Raw genomic sequence first — 23,395 nt, forward strand, 5'->3', positions numbered from 1 at the left:
GAACCTAGCAAAAAGTGTAGCTTTTACAGAAGAAAATCTCATTTTTACCAATGAACAAAATAATAGATCTAAGCTTTAGTAAAAAAGACTACCATTAGATATCAGTAGATATTTTCTATCAGTAAGGAGAGTAGATGTGAAATCACCATCACTAAAACCAGTCTGTTGTGAACTTTGTTTTATGGGCTAGTCACTCAAGTCTTTTGCAGGTGAGCTGCAGACTATAAAGACCACAAAGCTGGACCTCCAGTAATTAGTACAAACATGCAGTTGCACATATGTTCCTCGTACATTTTTCATTTATCAAACCATTTGTGTGGGGGATTTTTTAATCCACCAGGTTGAATAAAAATTAATTCTTCCGATTTCTGGAATAATACCCGATCCATTTCTTTCAACATTATTGAAAACATTTGGAAAAATTATTAAAAAACACAGAATTTTATTTAACTGTACTGAGACTCAATAAGAGTATCTAATTTTTCAATCTAAGTATATGAATAATAGTTCTCCATTGGATTTTCATCTGGTCACTGCTATGTAGATTAGTTTTCACATACTTTTTCAGTCAGAACTATCATGAGACTATTATTCATCAAGGTTTCAAATCCTAATTTCCAGAAATATTTTACTCAAGATAGTTTTGTTTGAATATTCTTTGGTAAACTGATGCTGAATTAAGTTGAAACCTTTCACCCTAACATTTTCAAAAGACACGAGTTCACCCATCTGAAGATTTTTAAAATTAAACAGTGCAACTTTTTAAAAGTTGTTTAAAAAGACTGCATAATATTTCAGTTATATTTGTATGAAGAAAATGCGGAACAGGGGCTGTCCTTGCAACCTCCACACCAGAGCTACTGATGAGACTATATTACTATACAAAGAAATGCTCCATCTAATGTGTAAATCAGATTCCACCAGCAACTTTGTGTGGTATTGAACAGAAGGTAGCTACTCAAGGATGTACTCCAAGCATGGCATTTCTTGAGCATGTTTTGTACCTCATGCCTGTACTATAACACATTTGAAACTGTTTATTTTAATTATACTCGAATTTGAAATATTTTAAGAAAAGACTCTACAATGCATTTAAAGACTATGCTTATTTAATAATATCTTAAAGGAATGCTTACCATTGTTATCCTACCCTATCTCAATTATAAAGGTGATTAAGTTATTATCAAATGTAAAAGTAAACCCCATGAAATTCATTAAAATAATTCATACTCTTCTCCTACCAATCTAATTTAAGGTGTTATACCCTATCTTCAAATTCTTTTAATTAAATTAAAAGATCCAATTTGTCACGATAATCCATTTAGAATACACGGAACTCTTTCAAAAATGCTTCAGATTATAGGTCAACACCAGTGCGCAAAGTCAGACTAGCATGAGTCATACACTTAGAAACATACTTATGCCAACAATTTTTACAAAGATTAAGACAACAGATCTGATGCAAAAACCCTGCTAATCAGAGTGCAAAGGTACAAAACATTGCTCAGCAATACAGAAAAGTAACAGCAGTTGCTATAACAGACTCGTATTTTTACCAAAAGTTCTCATTGGAATAGCCTGAAAGGAAGGACCAGTTATTACAAAAACTTCAAACTGAGCAAGGAATGAGGAGAGTACTCAGAAGAGCTCAGATGGGCTTCTTCACCTGCCACTTCTTCAAGCTGGTGCCATGTGTCAAAGGATAAGCACAGAGTCAGGTTATGTTGGAATATGTAGTAGAAGAAAAATACTTTAAGGGGAAACAGATCCCTGATCACAGGTATGATTATTGTTTTCACATATAGGTTCCTGATAAACAGAAGACTTCAGTGAGTGGGGGAAAAGCAGAAGATTGAAGGACAGTACTTAAGACAGACAAATCACTGATGTTTCACCATAGAACAGTTTCATAAAAACAATTCTGGTAGAAGAGTAATTTAAAAGGTACCTGCTTCCCCCCATATACTTATTTTCTGCTCCATTCTATAAGCTTTATGCTGGTTATGTCAATGTGACTGCTTGGGATGATGCCGTAAACTGCATCAGTGAAGTGAATTGGATGGGGGAGGGGAGGGAGGAAACAGCTGTTTTTTCTTGACCCTGATTGTGAAATGTTTTATTTAAAAGGAAGCTGCATAGTGAATAGTAAATTGTAGGTATCATAAATACGATATTTCATTCAAAACAACATGTATTCTTGCTATCTAAACACTCTTCCAGTCAATTTATTTTTCGTTGAAGACTTTTTCAAGAGAGTGTGAGGTTCTGACATCGTAAACAAATTTCAAACTGCCACACCGGTGGAATGAGAGAAGGCTCAAAAGACAATGACTGGCATTTTCTTCAGGTGAGAATACCTAGTGAGGCATGGAGAGTCAGGAAGCATATTCAAGTCAGTATGCTTTTTACCACAGAAAACAAGACGTTTAAAAAAAGGGAGGAAACTTCCACAGCAGCACCCGAAAAACACAGTCTGCTCCCTTGTTGATTCTAGGTAATGTTACATGAAATACATGTAGGACCTCTGCGGCCATAAAGGATGACATCCTATGCTTTTTCCCAAGTAGCTTGATGGCATCTATCCTTCCAGGCATGATAAATCAGTAGCTGTCACAATCTTTCCATAGAGGAGAAACCTTTGAGTCACACAGTGAGAGCTCTGAAGAAACAAGTAGCTCTCTAAACACATTCTCATATAGCACTACCAGGAAAGAAGACACCCCTCTCATTCTATTTATTTGAGAAGGAAGAAAGAAGGAAAGGTTGTTTGAAGTAGATTTAAAAAAAAAAAAAAATTAATAAAAAGAAAGTTACACAATTACTAGTTTTAAATAAGCCTAATTTTAAAGTTAGTATAACCTGAAAAGAAGTGAAAACTAAAAGGAGAAAATTAATTTAGTTCTTTTTCCCCTTGGTATGTGTTTCCAAGGAAAATCTGATGTGGACTCAAATTTAAGAAAAATTCTCTCTCTGGTTATTTTCATGAAAAATATTACATGAAGGGACAAAAATATTCTCCAATTTAGCTAGCTCATTTATTGGGGGGGACACACCACATTAAAAAATCCCCAACATTTTCCAATACAAAACTTGTTGCAGAGACTGGAATTTCTAAAGGTAAAATTAGCACAAACACCAACAGTTCAGAAGATGGTGAGTACTTGTTTTGTATCAGTAGCTATACCCAAACACCATGGTTTCAGGAAACTATGTAACATTTTCCAGAAACAAACAAACAAACAAAAAAAAAACCACTTAAAAAAAAGTATTTAAGAAAACCAGTGTATATGTAATTCTACTTTTTCTGGATTTCACATTGATTACCTGTTTTCCTGTATAAACAGAGGGAACAGAATTTAAACCTATCCTATTTACATCTACTCCAGACTAAATCTTTGCAGGATCTATTTGCCTGCAGGAGCAACAATTCTGGAATATGTGCCTGAGTAGCTCTGTAACTGTAGCACCCTCTGCTGTTTTTTTAGTTCCAAAACATGCAATTGTACACTCAACCAAGTAGAAAATATAATGAATATGTAATAACCATGTTGTTTCTTCAAAATGGTTACATTATTAACTATGCTATATGCAGTTCACAAGAAAATGTTTTGCTATTACACATAGTATATCTGCAATTTTATACTACTTGAGCACTCTGGAATATCTTGTTTCTGTGTTAACATCAGGTAGATACTAGATGAAAATCCCAAAATATGCTGTATTTTACTGCTTAAAATTCTCCTTTACAGACATTGTAGTTTACTTGACTGGTGGCAAGTAAAGAGGTTTATATTTTGTCCCCTGATCACTTAATTTAAATGTATACATAATTTGAAATTATTACTGTAGTGATAGAATTATACAAGCATTTAACTCGTAGCTGCTTTCTCCCACTAGGAAAGGCAGGGGAAGGTGATACTCTCTGAAGTTCATTCTTGCAGAATTTTCCTTGCTTTTTGGACAGTCTGTTGCAGAAGAGATTTCTCTTCTGCAAGGATGAGCATGGCATGTGGCTCCTGGAGCCAGCTGCTGCTATCCTATAATGCCATCACTGAACCTTCTGCCTGGGATCCATCAGTTCTTTTAAAGGATTATTTTAGGACTAGAGATGGTCTCAGGATGTACCATCTTTTTAACAGATGGCATACTGTTGTCTGAAACGAACAGACTGATCCTTTCCTTCATTACAGTCCTCTTTTCCCTGCCTCCTGTTCATGTATAGAAATAAAGCTGAATGAATTGCATTTAGCATTGCACCCTGTCTCTGTGGAGAATTCGTTTAGAGTTTCCACATGGAAATTACTATCTCACAAAGGATGAGTAGAAGAGAAAAAAAATTTCACATTTTTCTGGGAAAGTGAAAACCAATTGTAATTTGCAATGTGAACTTTCATTCACAGTAACAATCCTACAGTGAAAATCCATCTTCAGAAATCTTTTTGGAAAAGAGAATACAAGTGTAGTTACCAAGTTTGGACAAGACATCATGCAGAGACAATTTCCAGAGTTAACACTGGAGAACCTGCAATACCGCATTTACAGCTACTGCCATTGGCTCCACTTTTGTCCTGAAGTCTTAGTGGTGTAAGGCAGCACTTTTGGAAACAGTCACAAGTATTCCTCAAAAGCTGCTTATTGATATTTTATATAATGCTGCCAGCTAGTGGCACATCTTGTACTGAGTTGATGTCTACTGGGAGTGTAGAGAAAGTGGTATTAACTAGAGTCTGCTCTACCACTTTTCTTTTGATGGTGTATGGTGATGTGGCTGTTAAAGATGATAAGCAGAAAGATCAAAAACTGAAACAAAAAGACCATACAAATGCCCTCTGAAAGAGCTTGTTATAACACAAGGTACTTTGGAACATTACTACAAGAAACAAAACAACTCCCCCCAAAACCACACAAACCATGTTATTTGAAACAAATTATTATGTTTTAAAAGGATGTAATGTGCAATATGTTGCACTTTTCACAAAATCTGATCTGTTTAATACACAATTATTTTATAATCTAATAATCATTAGCAAAACATTCATCTTCCTGATAAATACTTAGTATGGCAGCCAAAACACACGGAACACTGAAACATTTAACTGTTTTCTGATAACTCTGTCCAAATCATTTAAGTGAAGTTTAGTGCCCAGTGAATAAATTCTGACTACGTGGTGTGTTCTTTTAGAATTATTCAATGGGACCCCTCACAGAACATGCTACTGTAGATGGAACTTTTAATATGTTCAACACTGACTAGCTCCATTAGTATTACGTACTAGAAGTAGTAATCTAATGCTGTTAAAAAAAAAAACATTTTAGAAATGTTTAGAGGGGTTTTTTTAGGGTAGACTGTCATTTGATAATATGAAGTATTTAAAAAACACCACAGCAATTGTAAAAAGTAGTCAACATAATTTTAGAAATACTACAATTGTAGTTATCTTTGGGGGTAAAAGGAGGCAGGATTGCTACCTACCTTTTCCACTGTGGGTTAACACAAAGAGAGGTAAGAAATACACAGAAACAGGTCAAAAAAAATCAAGGGATAATGGAGTGCACACAAATTCAGTCAGGTATGATCCCAGTAGAGCAGCTCAGTAAACATGTGGTTGGGGAACTTTACTATGATGGTGTGATAGACACATAGTTACTTTATCTTGGACACTGGAGACATTTACTCCATACAGGTGGAGGCAAAAAAGTATGATTATTACACAGCAAAACAGTACTGCATGCTGCCAGAAGATAACTATTTTGGTTACCCTAACAGAGGGTAATCTAGAGTGTTTAGTAAAATGGGCATAAATCAGTAATACGTACATCAATACAGACATACACAGACATTTAAAAATGGGGAAGCTGTGAATCTGGAAAGGACTTAGCAAACACTGTATATAATAGCACAGCACAAACCCTCAAAGCAATACTGAGTCCAAAAGGGCAAATGAGAATCTTTGCATATACAGAGAAACAGTATGAACTACAGATGTTCTATTATTTCTGTGTTAGCACTGGTGTTGTGTGTTAAGAGTACAAGTCTTGTTCTACCATATGCAGTCAATAAGAAAGTAGCTGAAATACTTGAAGTTAACAGAAGAGCTGACAGCACATCTATTAATAGGAAAGCATATGAAAACTTTAGCAGAGTATATTATTTTTGTTAACAAGGAAATTTGTGCAGATTGATCACAATCTAAGTACTCACACAAAGAACAAAGATTAAGAAATCATATTACCATGTTTTAACAGAGCAAGGTACACTGTCTTGATCCAGTATGTGAAGCACTTTCAGGCAAAAACCCCCAAATGTTCTTTGCTGTTCAGAACAAATGCTCAAGCTGTTATCTACTGAATTAATATAACACTATTTCTTTCTGTATCCAAACCCCAGTTTGGATTTTTTTCCTAATTTTTTCCCCTTACTGAGAACAGTTTATGAGAATAAAGTAACTTGCTACAAAATTCCCTCTAGCTTCCTATTTTGAGAATCTACAACATCAAATCTCTCTAAATGCTTCCCATAATTTAAGCAAAGCATTTTCTTCCAGATCCTAAATGTCTTAATCTAAATTTTTTTATCATCCAGCTCCTGATGCCTACATTTGTAGCTGATGTCAACCATAATTACAAATGTAAATTTTCCTTCTTAACTTTAGTATTACTGATTTGGATATTAAAATACCCCTTAGATATGATTCTCATTCAGAAATTTGAATAAATTTATCTTTGACAACAGATAAAGAATATATCCAGAAGTATTTTGTGGCAGGACCACACAACTATCTTCAACGTTCAGAACCAAATGAAAGCTAGAAAATTTTAAAAAGGTATGTAGTTTATGGGGTTTTTTTTCCATTTGAAAGCAAAAGTTTATTAAATTAATTGACCTTTTTGATAATGAAAAGTCATTGTTCACTGAAACAGCTTTGGAACACTACGTCTGGAGTTTGAGATGAAACACATATATCTGAATGATTCTATATCATCGCTTTGATAAGGAAGAACAGATACGTGCTCATTTCTTGAATATCTGGCAAACTCAGAGACCCCTCCAACTTTATTCTATCAGTTTGCTTGTTTGAAAACAAAACAACCAACCTGAAAAATAAGGTAAAATAATCAAACAAAAAGTATATGTATTAAATGCATTATATGTATAAATGTTAATTATGTATTAGTAATTACTCACTCCATCAATAATATTTAAATATTTTTGCTCAGCTTCTTTTCCATGATCTACCACAATTTTATAATTCAAGTCCATTAATAGCACAGATAATTTTATTAATAAGTATAGTGAAACAGAGCCATACTGGGTCAGACATTGAAGGTCCACTTACAGCTCCTCTTGCCTCAGGTTAATGTGGCCAGTAACTGATGCTTAGAAAAAAGTGAAAGATCAGGACAAAGGTATCATCCTACTGCCCAATTAATTCTCCTAACATTCCATACTTCCTAAGCCGTAAGTGGTGTATTTATACTTAAGAGCCACAGTGAATTTTTCCTGCACAATTTTTTCCCCTTTGCTTTTCGAATTCATGTCACATTCTAGAATTCAAAACATTCTGTGGGGAGGAATCTCAACTTGACTGTGTGCTTTCTTTTGTTTTTCTCTGGTTTGCATTTGTCCTCTCCCGGGTAGAAGTATCGTTTGCTTCATGTGTTCTTGCACTGTTGTTCCTCAGACAGCCACTGCTGGCCACTGGCCAACATAATTCAACGGGCTAAACTAATTTTTTTGTCCAACCCAGTTCAGCTGCTCTAATGTTCCTGCTGCAGCCACAGAACCAAAAATAACCTGCACTGGGATGACTTAAGGGTATATCCACACAACAACTGTGTGACATAAAACTGTAACACATAAAATGCTTTGGTAGGTAAGGTCTGTATCTCTAACAGTAATGATATTTCTCAGCTAAATAAAATGGTTACTGAATGCTCATACAGAAATACTTTATATCAATACAATTAGACTTCTATCAACATGGTTCTGTATTTAAATAAACAATGACTTACAGACATTCCCCGTGTTGTCAAAACTTGTAAGAACATCTTTAACATTTAACAGTCCGTTGTGAAATCTGTAAGAAAACATAGTGACTTTACCAACATGTAAACAATCAAAAACCCACCATCTTGCATCTTGCATGAGAAGAGGTTCACTGCACACATTCACTTCTCACAAACCCCTTTCACAGACAAGTAGCAAACAGGTACTACTGTAGCCACCAGGGGAAAACAAGGAGACAACCACCACTCTTTAAAGTTCCATCACTGAAATCCATGAACCAGGAACATGTTTCTCAGAAACTAATACTTTATCAAAACAAAAACATCTCCAAAGAGCACCAGTTTTTGTTTAGTTGTGGAAGTCATATATAGGAAATGAAAAATTTTGGTAAAGTGGTTTCTTTCAAAGAGAAAAACCTTAAGACTATTTCTGAACAGCAGCTGTACACACATTCCTATACACTCCCATACAATCAAGAACACTTCATTTAATTAATGTGAACAGTGAAACCAATTAATGCGTTCAGTGAACTGCATTTTCTTTGGTTCTACATTTGCATTACCCAAGTGAAATAAACATTCAAAACTGGGGATGATAAATTAATTGACTGAATTTCACATGCCAATTGCAAATTTTAGAACACAGTGAGCAAAACACTGACAGCAGCAGAAAGAACATATACCAAAGCTGAATAAAAATTTGCCTAAGAAGCTTCCTCTAAACGTGTCAGGCTAGTTGGATTCACACACACACAAAAAAAACCCAACTAAAAATGTTTTAACTATTCCAAGCTAATCTAGGCCCAAAATGAACAAAATTAAAAAAAAAAAAAATCTTATACTTTACAACAATCAGATCACATAGATGTTTCACAAATGCATTAAAAAAATCTAAAGATAATTCAGCAAGGCACTAAAATACAAAGATAGTCTTTTAATAATGTTTCAAATATAGCTTCTAAGGCTGTTTAGGAACATGCTAATTTGAAACACTGAAAAACAATGGAAGAACTCCAACAATTCTAGCACCTACAAAATTAGTTCTCACTTTCTGAGCTTTTTTTTTTCCTGAAGAAAGATTGTCATAAGAATGAAAAAAAAAATATTAACCTTTTTGCAAATACAAAATTCTGATTTAAGTGGGGGAAAAAAGCTATTTATAACTTCTGATAATCATAAGCATTAAATAATCATTTACATGTTAAATCTTGAGAAGCACCAAACAGCCACTAGACTAATCCTTAAAAAAAATGAAAATCAAATTAACAAACTGAAACGAGCTCATAAACAGGGGCAACGAAATATATATGAAAGATGTTACAAAAGATTCAGCTGGTCATTTCAGCTCTTCTCCAAGCTACATAAAAACAAACAAAAAAATTACACTGCTTGGCTGCAGTGGAAGTCTACAAGAATTTTGATGGATCGTGTGGACTTAGAATGCACTTTTTCTACTTTATTTTGGCAAGTTTGTTTTCAATCAGATTGGACAACTGATGCAAGAATTAATTCAAGGGAAGTGACAAGAAAGTAGACAGGAGCTATAGTTCTGCCAAACTCAGAACTGCTCTTTAAACTGTCCCACACAGACTCCTTAGCATCCTACGAACTCCGTAACTGTGCATATGTCTGACACAGATAAGGTCTCTCAGACAGCTGTGAATGTCTCATCTTCTAAATGAACGTAAGACTGGGGGAGAGGAGATGTTGAGACAGTAAAGGAATATTTTAATCTTTGTTGGCATGTCGATTAGTCTTGAGATAACATGTTCTGGTTTGTTTTTTTCTCCCCTCAATTTCTTGATGTACATAGTCCATATATAAAGATTTATCATGCAAATCTCCAAGTGAATCAAACAATGTGAGGATGAAAAATTTAGCAGTCTAGTACCTGCAGTTCAACAGAATGACATGAAGAAAGAAAAATATTAGTGGAGTGTCCCAGTCTAGAGAATAATACCATTTATATACTTCAGGGTCAAAAGGTAAAAAAGAGAAATGATACAACCATAGCCCTGGCCTTAAAAGTATCACTGCAGCAAATTTCAGCCTGAAGAATAAGCCTCCACAACAGATGCATGCCACAGACCTATTGTTTTCAAGGTTGTCCTGAAATTTTGGTGATGTTTTATTTAACTCAATGAATGTTCATCTACATTACTATTTTCGGTACACTCAGTTTTCATTAATTACCAGTTCTTCCTCTGATTATAAAACATTATTTCCATAATCAAAATCAACACACACAAATTTCAAACATTTATTATCCAGTGGCCAAAAACTTGTGGTATCCAAGTGCGTACACAACACATCCCAGCAGTTTGCTCTCTTGGCCAGCAGAGGCATTTTGCACAGACATCTTTTTCTAGCTGCCTGCAACATTCAAAGTCTCTTTCTCTAACTCTCTATCTCAGCAATCTCTTTCTTGCTTTCACAAATATTGTTCATGACAAGCACATAAGTGAGCCATAATGATTAGAAGCATTCAGCTTTGCTATGAGGGACCTCTTCCTTCTCAGTCTTCCACACGCCCACTCCACACTGTTGCTTCCTTTAGTCTGGATCAGCTTATGAAACCTTCACTGAACAAAAGTGGGGAGCAAGTTCAATCTCCTAGAATAAGAAGAGTAGCCGTTATCTCAACAGTGTTCTGGATAGGAAAGCCGCTCTCATTTACTTCAAAAATCACATCTTGGGTCTTAACTGTATTACCATTATGGACTATTTAAAGACTACTCCACGTACAGAATCATCTAGGTTGGAAAGGACCCTGGAGATCACCTAGTCCAACCGTTCGCCTAGCACAGTTCCCACCTATAGCATATCCTTAAGCTCTAAATCGACCCTACTCTTGAACACCTCCAGGGGTGGGGACTCCACCACCTCCCTGGGCAGCCCATTCCAATGCCCAACAACCCGTTCTGTAAAGAAATGCTTCCTAATATCTAGTCTAAACTTTCCCTGGTGCAACTTGAGGCCATTCCCTCTTGTCCTGTCACTTTCTACTAGGCTAAAGAGGCTCAAACCCAGCTCTCTGTAGATTCCTTTCATGTAGCTGTAGAGGGTGATAAGGTCTCCTCTCAGCCTCCTCTTCTCCAGACTAAACACCCCCAGTTCCTTCAGCCGCTCCCCGTACGACCTCTGCTCCAGACCCTGCACCAGCTTTGTAGCCCTTCTCTAGACACGCTCGAGTCATTCAATGTCCTTTTTGTAGTGAGGGGCCCAAAACTGAACACAGGAATCGAGGTGCGGCCTCACCAGTGCCGAGTACAGGGGTGAGATCCCTTCCCTGTCCCTGCTGGCCACGCTATTGCTGACACAAGCCAGGATGCCATTGGCCTTCTTGGCCACCTGGGCACGCTGCTGGCTCCTGTTCAACCGGCTGTCAATCCACACCCCCATGTCCCTCTCTGACTGGCAGCTCTCCAGCCACTCCTCCCCAAGCCTGTAGCGCTGCTGGGGGTTGTTGTGGCCCAAGGGCAGCCCCTGGCATTTGGCCTTATGGAAACTCCTCCAGTTGGCCTCAGCCCATGGCTCCAGCCTGTCCAGGTCTCTCTGCAGAGCCTCCCTACCCTCGAGCAGATCAACACTCCCACCCAACTTCGTGTCATCTGCAAACTTACTGATTTTACTGAGTTTTACTGAGTTAGTAACAGTGAATCTTCCTAAATCAATTAGCACTACAGGAAAATACCTCTTCCTTACGATAAAGACTTTTCTCCATACACCAGGCTAAAGAAGAGGCACTTAAATTTCACTGGTAACCATTTAACAGTTAAGGAACCCAAACAGTGAAGAATTGACCACTACTTCTATTGCAGACAAGTTTTAGGACTGAGAAAAAAGCAACAGCTAATCTACTTGTGAAAGGGCTTCCAGATACCAATAGCCACGTGTTTCTCCATTCGGAAAACTATTTGGAGAGCCTGCAGACAAACTCTGCACCAGCTACTCCCCAGCTCTTTTCCATCACAGCTCTGACTTTCAGACTAAAAGTTACATGCACCTGTAAATACACATATTCTCTAAATCCAAATTCTGCCATAAATATCATGCTACTCAGTCTTGCACCTGAAACCCACAGCTTCTAGTTTGGGATCCACTACTCTGCATATAACCCCACAGCAGTTTTTTCTGCTGCTGCTTCATTGTCCCATCCCAGCAGCTGCTCCTCCATGAGCAAGCCCAGAGGAAATTGCCAATGCACATCACTGTCTTCTTTCTATGAATGCCTGTCATAGTCACAGCTTTCCACAGTCTTACAAACTGCCCATTAAAGAGTTTATAAGGGTCATGTGCACTGAATTATGAAAGTCAAGGTAAGGAATCACAGAAGCTTGTGGTTGAATCCTAACCCCCAAATCCTCATAAATTTCCACAGGCATCTCAAAATATAGAACACTCGTATTTAGTGCTTTGGAATATGTCATGAATGTTGTACAGTTCAAAGGACTTCAATGGACTTCAAAGAAGTTCAAAGCTGTGATTGCCAAGATCAGTAAAGTACTTCAAACAAGTATAGGTAAGCATCATGGAGAAAGTGAACTTCAGGCCAGCGTTGTTAATCTGATCTACAGTGTTCTTCAAATAAGTCTTCAAGGAACAGTACACTCTTTGGCTGAGGCAGTGAGTTAAATTAGGTTATCATTCATAGATTTGTCTTCTATTATAACTCATGTTTCTCCTCATGTGAAGCAAAGCAAAATTGCTTACTCTGGACTACAAATAAATTAACCTTGGATGTAAAGTCAGAGTAAGAGAGAGAGCGGTATCTTGAAAATATATTAATGTTCCTTCCTCTCCAATTCAGGAAACCCAAGTGGCAGACTTCTACATGTATTTATAAATAGCTGCAAACAGCAGAGTAAAAATAATCCTTCAGTAGCTCCCTATTAATGTATGCTTTTCATCAACCATAATGAAACAAAACCACGTTCTTTCTTTTATATTATTCTTCAACTGAATGAGGAAAAATAATACAAATAACTAAATACATACAGTAGACTTAAAAAACCTACAAAAACTAAGACAGACTACATTTCCATAAAATATCTGGATACAAAACAAAACTACAATATTTGTGGAAAATGAAAGATGGGCTAAGGGTAAAAAAAGTTACTGCCAAAGGTACTTTACAATACGGCTTGCTGAGTGTCACCATCAATTGTCATTGCAACCCAATATGAATCTCAAGAGTTATCTGCAAACTTTGTTACCCGACCAAATGTTTCCGGGCTAGAGCATAGCAAAACAAGGTAACCAATCTTTTGCTCCAGTTCAAGATCTCAACTTAATATGGTAAGAAACAAAAACAATGGCTTCTTTGACTTCTTTTTACAAATACACGTCTTGGGCAATATGATGGATCAGTCTCAGTTCCATCGATGAATGAAAGTAGTATGTTACCAAATCACTTTTTACCTCTTTCCTCAATTGCTCCTTCTGTGGCCAAGCCTTTATGCTGCTATATCCACACGTTTTCACGCAGCACCCAATAAATGGAATAAACCAAGTTTATGATATCCGCACAAATTGTTCATAAGGAGTAGCAATATTCCTTGAAATCTGCTTCCCTTCATTTTTTTATGTCTATCCCTAAAATAAAAATTCATTAAAACTTAAAAATGTTATTAGCAGAAATATCCTACAGGAATAGCCAATGGAATTTCTTCCAAACCCATCTTCTAACACTTGCTATAAATAAAATTCCTCACATTTCTAAACCAAAGGTCTAGAATAATCTAATCATTCTTTCATTCACATTCAGAATAAAGGCATGACACTTTGCAAAGAACACTTAACACTCTTTACAAAGACTTAACCCTTCCACCAAGCTGCTAACATTGTTCTTTTCAGTTCTGCATTTTAGTATTTGAAACACCAAATGACTGATCAATGCAAAATATTTTACCACAGAAATAACTTATTTCTTCTCTAATTGCTTAAAATGAGCCTACAATTTTAAAGTAAATCCATATCCTGAAATAGAAAATTTGAAGATATTGATTGCTCCTTTTTAACTCTAATAAAAGAATAATTTTCCTGTCTAAAAGACAGGCACCATATCCACAGTGAGACACTGAATCTTTATGATCTATAATCACTTCATTGCTAGAACTATTCATACAAAAATTAAACTTAAAAGCACATTCCTGACTAAGAATAGAAGGATTTAGAAATGGAAAATTAAATAAACATTTTTAAATGTCTATACTTACCCTATATCTTCCTATCACCAAGAAAACAAGTATTTAGCACATGCATAATTTTTTACAGCAAAGTGAAATATCCCCAAAGTTAAAAAGAACTTGAACAAAGCTAACAAATAAACATTACAGTTTAATGAATAAAAATGTATTTTTAATGGAGAAAATACCCAGAAGGCCACATAATTTTTGTAACAAAAGACATTTTTTCCCACTTCAAGCCTGCAAGAAATTTCGCTCAAAATGAAGTTTACATTTTTCACCTGCAGACTAGAGTACTTGGGTTACTGTATCCAAATCTGAATGTGAAAACTGCAGCAAGATTCCAGCTTGGACTGAATAGGTCCATATTCTCCATATCAGACTGCCATGAACATTCAGCCCGATTCCCAGGCTGACTCTGTCAGTTTAGGGATTTATTTTTTAACTAACATTAATTGCAAACACTAGAGAGCAATTCCATTTATGTAGCCACCCAATTCATATCATCAAGACAAGGATGCAGCGTATAGGATCATCAAATACGGTACAAATCCAAATGAGACTAATCAAACGAGATTATGGATTATAACACAAGAAATTTCATCTTGACACACCTTTCACTGCAAACAAGTAACATTCATCAGATGCTCTTTTTCATACTCCAGAGATACTGCGAAGCACCTCCGTACCTATACTAACTTCAAAAGACCACCTTCTACTGTGTATTGTGAATATCTACACTTTATTAAGCACACTAGAGATCCCTGTTTAACTAGTAGAGTTATGGGGATTTTTAAAATGAGTCAGTGACGTTGTCAACTCAAGGATCTATTCAAAATCCATCTTAATTTTTTAAAGCAAAACCTGCATTATATTGGTGCTTTTGGCTTCCTGCTTTGGAAGGTTTATTAAGAATTATTCTGAAATAAACCAGTGACAGAAAAATGTGGCGTAAGGTCGTTTTTCCCAAATGTGAATCCAACCTGAATTTGGTTAGAAAAACAGCAGCTTATTAAAACAAGCTGCACTGAGAAATTCAGAAAAGCATGCACATGTCTGGTATTCCTACTGAAGCTTCTACTTGCCTAACAAACTGGTCCCCAAGTCCCTCTAAAGCAGTAATTCCAGCTAGGTCATAGCATATCTGAATATACAATTTGATCAGTTTTGATAGCCCTTGAACTGATATACCTTGACCTTTAGACTCTTTGCCAAAAGCCACTAACAACCTTATGAACTTTCTTAAGTATTTAGTCTTGTCAAGATATTAGCTGACAACCCTTTTAACATCCAACATAGGCAATGAGCTTTCCCCAAAAGATGTTAATGCTTAAGGAAAACATATGTAGATGAAAATTCAAAAGCACTTTTGTCAAGATTTTAGAGGAGCCATAGCAACATCTTTTTCCTGACAAAAAGATACATGAAAAGGTTCTCCTATTCAAGCACACTGCTTTGGGTTTACCTGACTGATGTTCTTGTTATGGTTAATAATATGCTAATAATATGTTCTTGTTATCTTGTTAAACATTCTTCTATTGATGTAAATGATGATAATTCATATTTTACCAATGGGAAGAGAAAGATGACGGGAAGACCATCAGACATACAGAGGAAACTTAAGTTTCCAAGACAAGATCAGTTCTCACAGATCCGGGATGTTTACTCCCATATTTCTTCTAGATACAAAAGTTTCCACAAGGAGAGCTGTTGCTCTGTTACGTATGTTAAACTGTTATGTTTAGCCTCTTGAATTACTGCTTCTGCAAAAACAGAGAAGAAAATTTAATATACACTTATGGTAACATGGATTTTGTTGCAGGTATTTATACTTTCTCCCTGGTAAAATACACAAGTGAGTATTTTCTCCCTTTGTTCAATATCCTGTAATATTCTGAAACAAAAACTATATGCTATCTATTGCCACTGCTTCAATATAGAAGTGTAAGAGTAAGTTCTGATCATTATTTCTAAAATGATCAGTGATTACCATTTTTATAGATCCAAGTATCTTATAGAAAGGAACAAAATACAGCAAAAATACAAAAATCCCCACCAGGAAACAATCTCCCTGTTCTCCTCAATATAGTTTTTGAAATTCAACATGAGCCTGCTCCAGCACAAGAACTGTACATTTCCATTGGCTAAGCTCAGAGAATCATAGAAGGTGAAAATAAAATCTCCATGCTTAAAATGCTATATAATGATCACCAATAATAAAATCCTGCATAAACATGCTTGTTCACAGTCTAGTTTGAGCTGTGTCCTATTATTAATCAAACTACTATTAGCCAAATAAAAAATACTAAATTAAATGATGACCTGGGAAGTGATGGAAACAGAAGTGCACAAATGTCAAATGTCAGCATGATCAGCCTGACATCCCCTTGTGCTGCTGGCATAGGTGAACCCTGGCTTGCCTCCTACCTTAAAACTCCCATACCAAGTAAATCAATTAAGTGACACTGAGTGTTGCAAACCAGGATAGCGAACAAAGACGACTGTAGTAGTTCAGGACTGCAGCGTAAAGGACTGCAGACTTGCTCAGCCTAAATTCTACATAAATGCCTTATATTTCCTGTTACCAGTGTGCCTCTGAAGACCTAAAACCAGGGAATAGAGACACTGCACAAAGAAAATTGGTAGACTGTGAGCATCTGGATGAATCTGTAGCATTCACTGACAGTTCACTGGAAAAGTTCATACACAGAAGAAATACTTAACCTACGTGTGTTACAAATAGGCAGTATTTTCAAAGGGAAAGGTTTCTTTTGAAGCCTTTTAGCATGAATAAACTTGGAAAATGGAAAAATAGAGGCTTTATAAAGCTCTAAACAATTTTGTATTCAACCTTTCACCCAGCTGCAAATTTAGGGCAACCTGCATGTAGTGTTGGGGGGGGTTTGGTTTGTTTTTTTCTTCTTGTTTTGTTTTATAACCTTGTAGAAATGTCGCAGTTAATGATGGTCATTTGTCTGTGTTAGATCTTAGTTTCTAAGATTGACTTTAACTTAAAGGTTCCAGTTAAATAAAAATGCACTTTACAATTTTGATGACTCAGGCTCTTCAGCATATCCTGTACTGTGCTCATAATGCAAAATCCTACACCCTCAGCAGGACTAATTAGAGGCTGCAAAACAAGTATTGATTCAGAGATGCTTAAGTTACTGTTGCAGTGATACCTGTTGAGGCAAAAACAAGTTACAGATATGTAAAAAACTGAACAAGGAAAGAGACCAAAGCAGAAGAAAAAAGAAAAAAAAAAAAAAAAAAAAAAAAAAAAAAAAGGACCAAGCCCTAGTAGTAATAAATGGGAACTATAAATTTTTTTATTTTGCTCAAGTTACTGAGAATTCCTTAACACGCTTTCAGAAGGGTGGGTTTTTTTTTTATTTTTGCGGGGGTTTGGGGTTTTTTTAATACAAATATGTTCATTTGTTTTACCTGCTCTAATACAAAACAGATTTCTTCAATAGAGATAAATAACTTCTGTAGGAAGAGGAATATTCTTTTGTTTTGCAAATTGGCTTCCAAATTATCACTTTTAAAAGAACTGTTAAGAAGAAAATTGAATAAAATATAGATCACTACCAAAAAGCTTTTAGAACTTTATGAATAACATCATTTCATTAAAATTTTTATTAAGATTACAAGTAAATGTGTTCAGGTATTTTACATCCTATTTATATCTGAAGAATGTCAAAACAGAAGGCTATTAGAAATACAAAATAAATGCTCATATTTGCATTCTGTTATAGGTACAATCATCAGTATTTTCATTCAAGCTCTGGCACTTCAGTGAAACATACTGAAAAAAAAATCAGACAAGCTGCTTACTGTAACAAACAACTAAAAATAACATGGAACAGCTTATTTGTAAACTATGCCCTAGTTATACAAAACACTGGAAGAATGACTAATTAGTTTTATATTTAAGGCCTGTACAAGATCTTTGAAAGTATTTAAAACTTAAATGATGGTTACCTTAAGGACACACTATATTCAGGATAAAAGATGCTTTTATACTGAACCCAGGTCTCAGTTTCCTCTTCTGTATTCTGGTCTTCTACTGAAAAGAGATTGAACGATGCGAACCTTCTCACAGACACTTGTTGGAGATGCACATCTTTAAAGTGCTTTTTCTTCAGAACCTTTGAAATGAAGAACAAATTAAACATTAAAAATAAAACTTTCAAGAAAAGAGCAAGCACAAGCTTATTTAACTGAAGATGCAAGTCTGGAATCAACCCTAATAGCTATGCTATTAGCTAACAGCTATGAATAACCAGTCCAAGTATGTCAAGCTTGAGAAAAGTAACAGCAGTACTGATGGTAGGGGTCAAGAGTATTGGCTATCAATTTATTATATATATATATCTGTAACTGTAAAGCAAATGTAATGTGTTCATAAGGACACATGTTCAGAAGTACAAAGTTGCTTTTTTAACCACTGCTCCAGCAAATCCATGCCAGAATTAGAGGCAGACCGAGTTCTTCTCTATCCTTCCATCACCACTGTGAAACTTTCTGTGCTGCTCACTGTCCCTATAGATTAAAAAGTCTACCTGGCAAACATATCACTCAGGTTATTTTCTAGCTTAGAAGTTTACTGCTGGACACTAGCAGAACTGCTGCCAAACCTGCTACCTGTCCCAGGCCCCAAATTTCAGATGCCACAACTGAATATTCCCCTACCAGGGCCCTGTAAAGGGACTGATGCATTAGTCAGCCTTTACACAATCCCCAGAATACGCTGACAGCACCAAGAGACTGAAGAATTCAAGGTAGTGGCAGAAGAAGGATGTGGCCATATGCATTTTGTGTAATAGCTAAATGATTAAAACTCTTGTTCACAAAATGAAAACATGGGCTCCCTGTCCTGCATAGCCTGCTGCACTCAAACGTGTCTTTGGGGAGTGAGGTATCAACTCCACTGCACAGAACAACCCGGCACCCAGCCTGTTTGAGCTGTATCACTGCACAGAAGACAACCAGCATTTCCCTGCCAGACAAAAAGGCTTATTCTTTAGTTCAGTGACGTGGAAGGAAAGATGTCCTGCTCTTAACTTCTTTCTCCTAACATTGGACAGAATACATAAATAATTGCCACTGGATTTTTAAAATGAAGGTGCATAAGCAGTCCACAGTGACGAAAAAAAAAATAAACTCATCACTATAAACAGAGCTTCAAGGAATAGCTCTATTGAGTAGGAGAGCACTATAAGTTATTTCTTTGCCAACCAGAGCTAAATCTAAAGTCAAATTAGAAGTAGCTCTCCAGAATCATGAAACTTGAAATGGAAGCTGTGCATGCGCAATGCATGCAACAAAATAAAGGTTCAGTGATTTTTTTGTTGCACCCAACCTTTGTTGACCATGCTTTAACTGGAAATGCACTCACATCCAACAGCCTTACAATTTGATGCCATGACCTATTATTTTTCAGGAAACTTGAAAATACTACATATGTGAGCAGAGCAATTGTTTGCTATGCTGTTAGTTTCTAATAGCAGGTCTGATACATCAGGCTTATTGCTTTTGGATCCTTTTTCATGGGCAGGTCTCAGCATATGAAAGGCACAGACATTTTCATCAAAGTATTTAAAATGGCTGTGTGCTGTCCACACTGTTTCTTCTACTTCTGTAACACAATGGGAAAAATACACACATGAAGCAAATTACAAAAATACCAAAACAGGTGAACTAAATTAAAAGATTATCAGAATTAAGGCCTTCATATAATAGCAGCTTGCCTGGAAACAAAACGGACCAACTTAACAACTAAAGAAAATAACCAAGATTTAATTTTCAGAAAAGCATGTTGTTTTGTGGCTTTTTTTTTTTAAAGCAAAGGCAATGCATTACTAACAGGAAAAAAAAAAAAATCCAGCAGTGACAAACTTGTCAGTTTTTTGTTCTACAGAGACATCTTCTAGCCATTCTGTAAAATGTATTCTCCGGGTTAACAGAAAAATCTTACGAGCGTTTGAGTACTCAAAAAAAATTTCTCCCAATGCCTCCAACTCAAACCAAGAAGTCCAAGATCTGAAAATTACAACAGCATGTCAAATTTTTTAAAAACCTAAATATAATTGAGAAAACAGAACACAAAGGAAGAATGTTACATGCTTTATATGTAACTCTGTATTTTTATGTAAGGATCAAAATATTTTTCTTCCTTGTCAGTTCCTAAAAGCATCACAATTGCATTACAAGCTACAAACTGCTGCTATAGCATAATCCACTGACAAGAAACAAAAGGTGACAAACCTATTTAAACTCATAATAATGTTTTGAAAATGTTGAAAGATAGCCTTCTCTATTTTCATGATGTCCTCCTGTTACCGTAAATCTAGACTCAAAAGAACCCTCTAGAATTTAGTTTGAACTTTCAGAAGGCAAACATTCTTTACTGCAGTGCAGGATACACGAGGGATTACCCCACCTAACATGCATACACTAAACCAAAAGTTCATCCTTTATATACCTTAAAGACATGAATATTTATACATTTTCTGAGAAATCTCCACCTTTCTGCCTATCTACTATATTTACATAATGCTGGTGTTGCAAAACTACACTATGCATGCTCAGGGGCCTCAAGTGGTCGTTGGTGGTTGTCTGGGGAGTTAGCCCCCTACTCCTTTTCCCTTTTTTATGGTCATGAGTCTTTTGAGGACAATTTCTTCTCCTTGGATGTTTCCCAACTCTGCGGGCCAGCCAAGCTGTTCTTTCTTATCTGCCTTATTTGAGTATTTCTGCCAGGATGTATCTATTCTCAAGGTTAGGATATCTTCTCTGTACACTTTAATCGCTCAGGCCTTGCTAAATACAAAGTTAAACATTGTTTGGTAAAAGAATTTCTTAACATTCTCCCTATTGAGACATCCAGGTATACACAACTGGGTACAACATGACCACATAAGGTATAATGGAATGCTTCTCTTATCACTAATTGTTACAGGCATGAACTGCTTGCAGGCATCAGCTAGCAGGCACTAATCACTTCCAATGAAGGTGAAGTTCCCTAACTTCCTGCACAGTGCCATAATAAATGAACATGTCCCAGGGACCTATCAAACTGGTAGCCAATATCAAAGCAAGCTAAAGGCTTCTCAGCAGAATAGACACAATTCTTGGTTTTAGTGACGTCAAAGAGAAAGAACTATGGTGGGGAAAGAATCACCAGACACCACTGTTCTTTGGCTGGGGCTGTAGCCTCTATCTCCCTCAGTAACTGTCAACTAAGTTTCTCTGCATATTTTTATTTTTAAAAAATCCAGAAGCCTTGTTTCACTCTCTTCAAGATCTTCTTTTGGTACTAAAAGGCCCTGTCTTCTGCACAAGATTTTTACAGGTACACAAGTGTTGAGCTTGCACACAGGTCATACATACAAATATTAACTAAATAAATAATATTTTAGGTTCTGTAATAAAAGCTTATTTTCCAAAAATTAGGTTCCTTAAAAGAAAAACACACCAAGAACAACAAACAAACAATGCAAGCTCACTTTTACCTTGCAGTTTTCCCTCTCTCAAGCCTGCATTTTCTTTCTTCTCTAACTTCACCTAGCAATACAGAACTTAAAGGCAATTCTTTCTTCACTTCTTTCTTTCACACAAGGCATTTTTAAAAAAGCATCACCAAACTGTGTCCTGTTTTAGAAAGACCGTAGTAAAATATTACCACAGATTTCAATTGCAGGGCCCTCAGTATTTAACGGCAATATTAGGATCATATTTAGGAGTCCCTATAAAACTTAGAGATGTTTGAACTCTCTTAAAAAAACCAACAGCATATGGAGAAAGGCAGGCACCTGAAATTCCTGTATTTCTTTGCGTATGGCCTAGCTGCACTAAAAGCCAAATTCAGTAACATCTGACAGACCACAAACCTCTGCTGAGTTCTACGGCACTGACTGGAACATAGTATTTTGTACATGAAAGAAAGTTGCTACATAATCAGCTATAGCATAATCTATAACTACACAATCTCTAAATATCATCAGTAGGACTGTGTATTATTTAACTATTAAATAGTTTCTTTACCAAATTTTTGTATTCAACTGTAAACAATTTACAAATTCAAAACTAACAAAAACTTAGAAAAAGATCTGTAGCACTGGCACCCTTCACAGTGAGAGGAGGAGGAACAGAAGAAAAATTGTTTTAGAAGTTCCTCTGATCAACAAGATGAAAAGAAAAAAAGGCCACTGTCCTGTTCACTTTAGCGTTTATTTTTCAGATCTGGAAGCTAAAGTATATTAGCAAGTGAGCAAGACTTCTGTGAGAAGCGCAAGAAGGTAACAGGCAGGGTAAAACGTACACAAAGCTTACAGATTTCAGTAAAGTTTTCATTAAACTTTCCATAGGGAGAAAGTGTATATATATGGGGAGCAACTTAGTTTATGCCCATTCCTCTAATTTCCCTGCTAAAAACTACAGATTTGATAATGCCATCAATTGCATAGACTGGTAGAGCTCAAAACACAGCCTTAAAGAATTTACTCCAGTCATTTATAAATGCACACTATATGTGTATCTTAGCATTTATTTTAAGCAAAAATTATTTTCCTTGATTGTGACAAGCTAAGTTTAAAAATATTGCCAAACTTCAAACTCAGTACATATATAAAACATTTTATTGATAAAGAACACATAGGTAATTATGCAATCCCCTGGTTCTTTATACTAGCTTCATAGGATACCTGATAAAAGGGCTTTTTTCTTAATTAAATCAGCAAGCACACACTCAAGCATCCTTACCATAGCAAATCAACTTGTGTATGCGTTGAATGAAAGCAAATTCAACATATAAACCCCACGAACTGATTTCACATAAGGCATTATTATAAGCAGTATGAAAAGTGTTTTTAAAAGCAGTGTGAGAAACACTTCGACAGTGCTCCTTTCAAGATGGATATAAAGGAAGGGTGATACCTTCTCTCAATCCATAGATAGATCCGAGAATCACTGTAGTAAAGGGTGCAGAACTGATTTTTACTTCAGATATACCAGCAAGATTAAATTGATCCCTGCTCATTGTACCATATAAAAATCAAGAGAAAATCTAAAGAACGTGAAAAATCCCAGGGAATCTGCAGAGAAAAAGGTCACAGACACCTGTAGTTTGAGGAAGAAACAAGCCTTCGCCCCACATACTATATGCACCCCCTACACCTCATTGGATCATTATGAAA

The 23,395-nt window shown here is 36.1% G+C and overlaps 1 protein-coding gene across 1 annotated transcript in view; it reads right to left on the minus strand.

Moving 5' to 3' along the window:
* Positions 1 to 19,012, minus strand: part of CAMKMT (calmodulin-lysine N-methyltransferase) — a 215,763-nt gene extending 196,751 nt beyond the window's left edge. Inside the window, exons 1-3 of the mRNA XM_026844616.1 lie at positions 18,932 to 19,012; positions 18,180 to 18,346; positions 8,014 to 8,078 (exon numbers count right to left, since the gene is read on the minus strand). Coding sequence (XP_026700417.1) covers positions 8,014 to 8,078; positions 18,180 to 18,346; positions 18,932 to 19,012 — 313 coding nt within the window. The remainder of the gene's footprint in view (positions 1 to 8,013; positions 8,079 to 18,179; positions 18,347 to 18,931) is intronic.
* Between the last annotated feature and the right edge of the window lie 4,383 nt (positions 19,013 to 23,395).

Source organism: Athene cunicularia (genome assembly GCF_003259725.1).
Source record: "Athene cunicularia isolate RWA chromosome 3 unlocalized genomic scaffold, athCun1 chr3_part1, whole genome shotgun sequence".
Classification (NCBI taxonomy): Eukaryota; Metazoa; Chordata; class Aves; order Strigiformes; family Strigidae; genus Athene; species Athene cunicularia.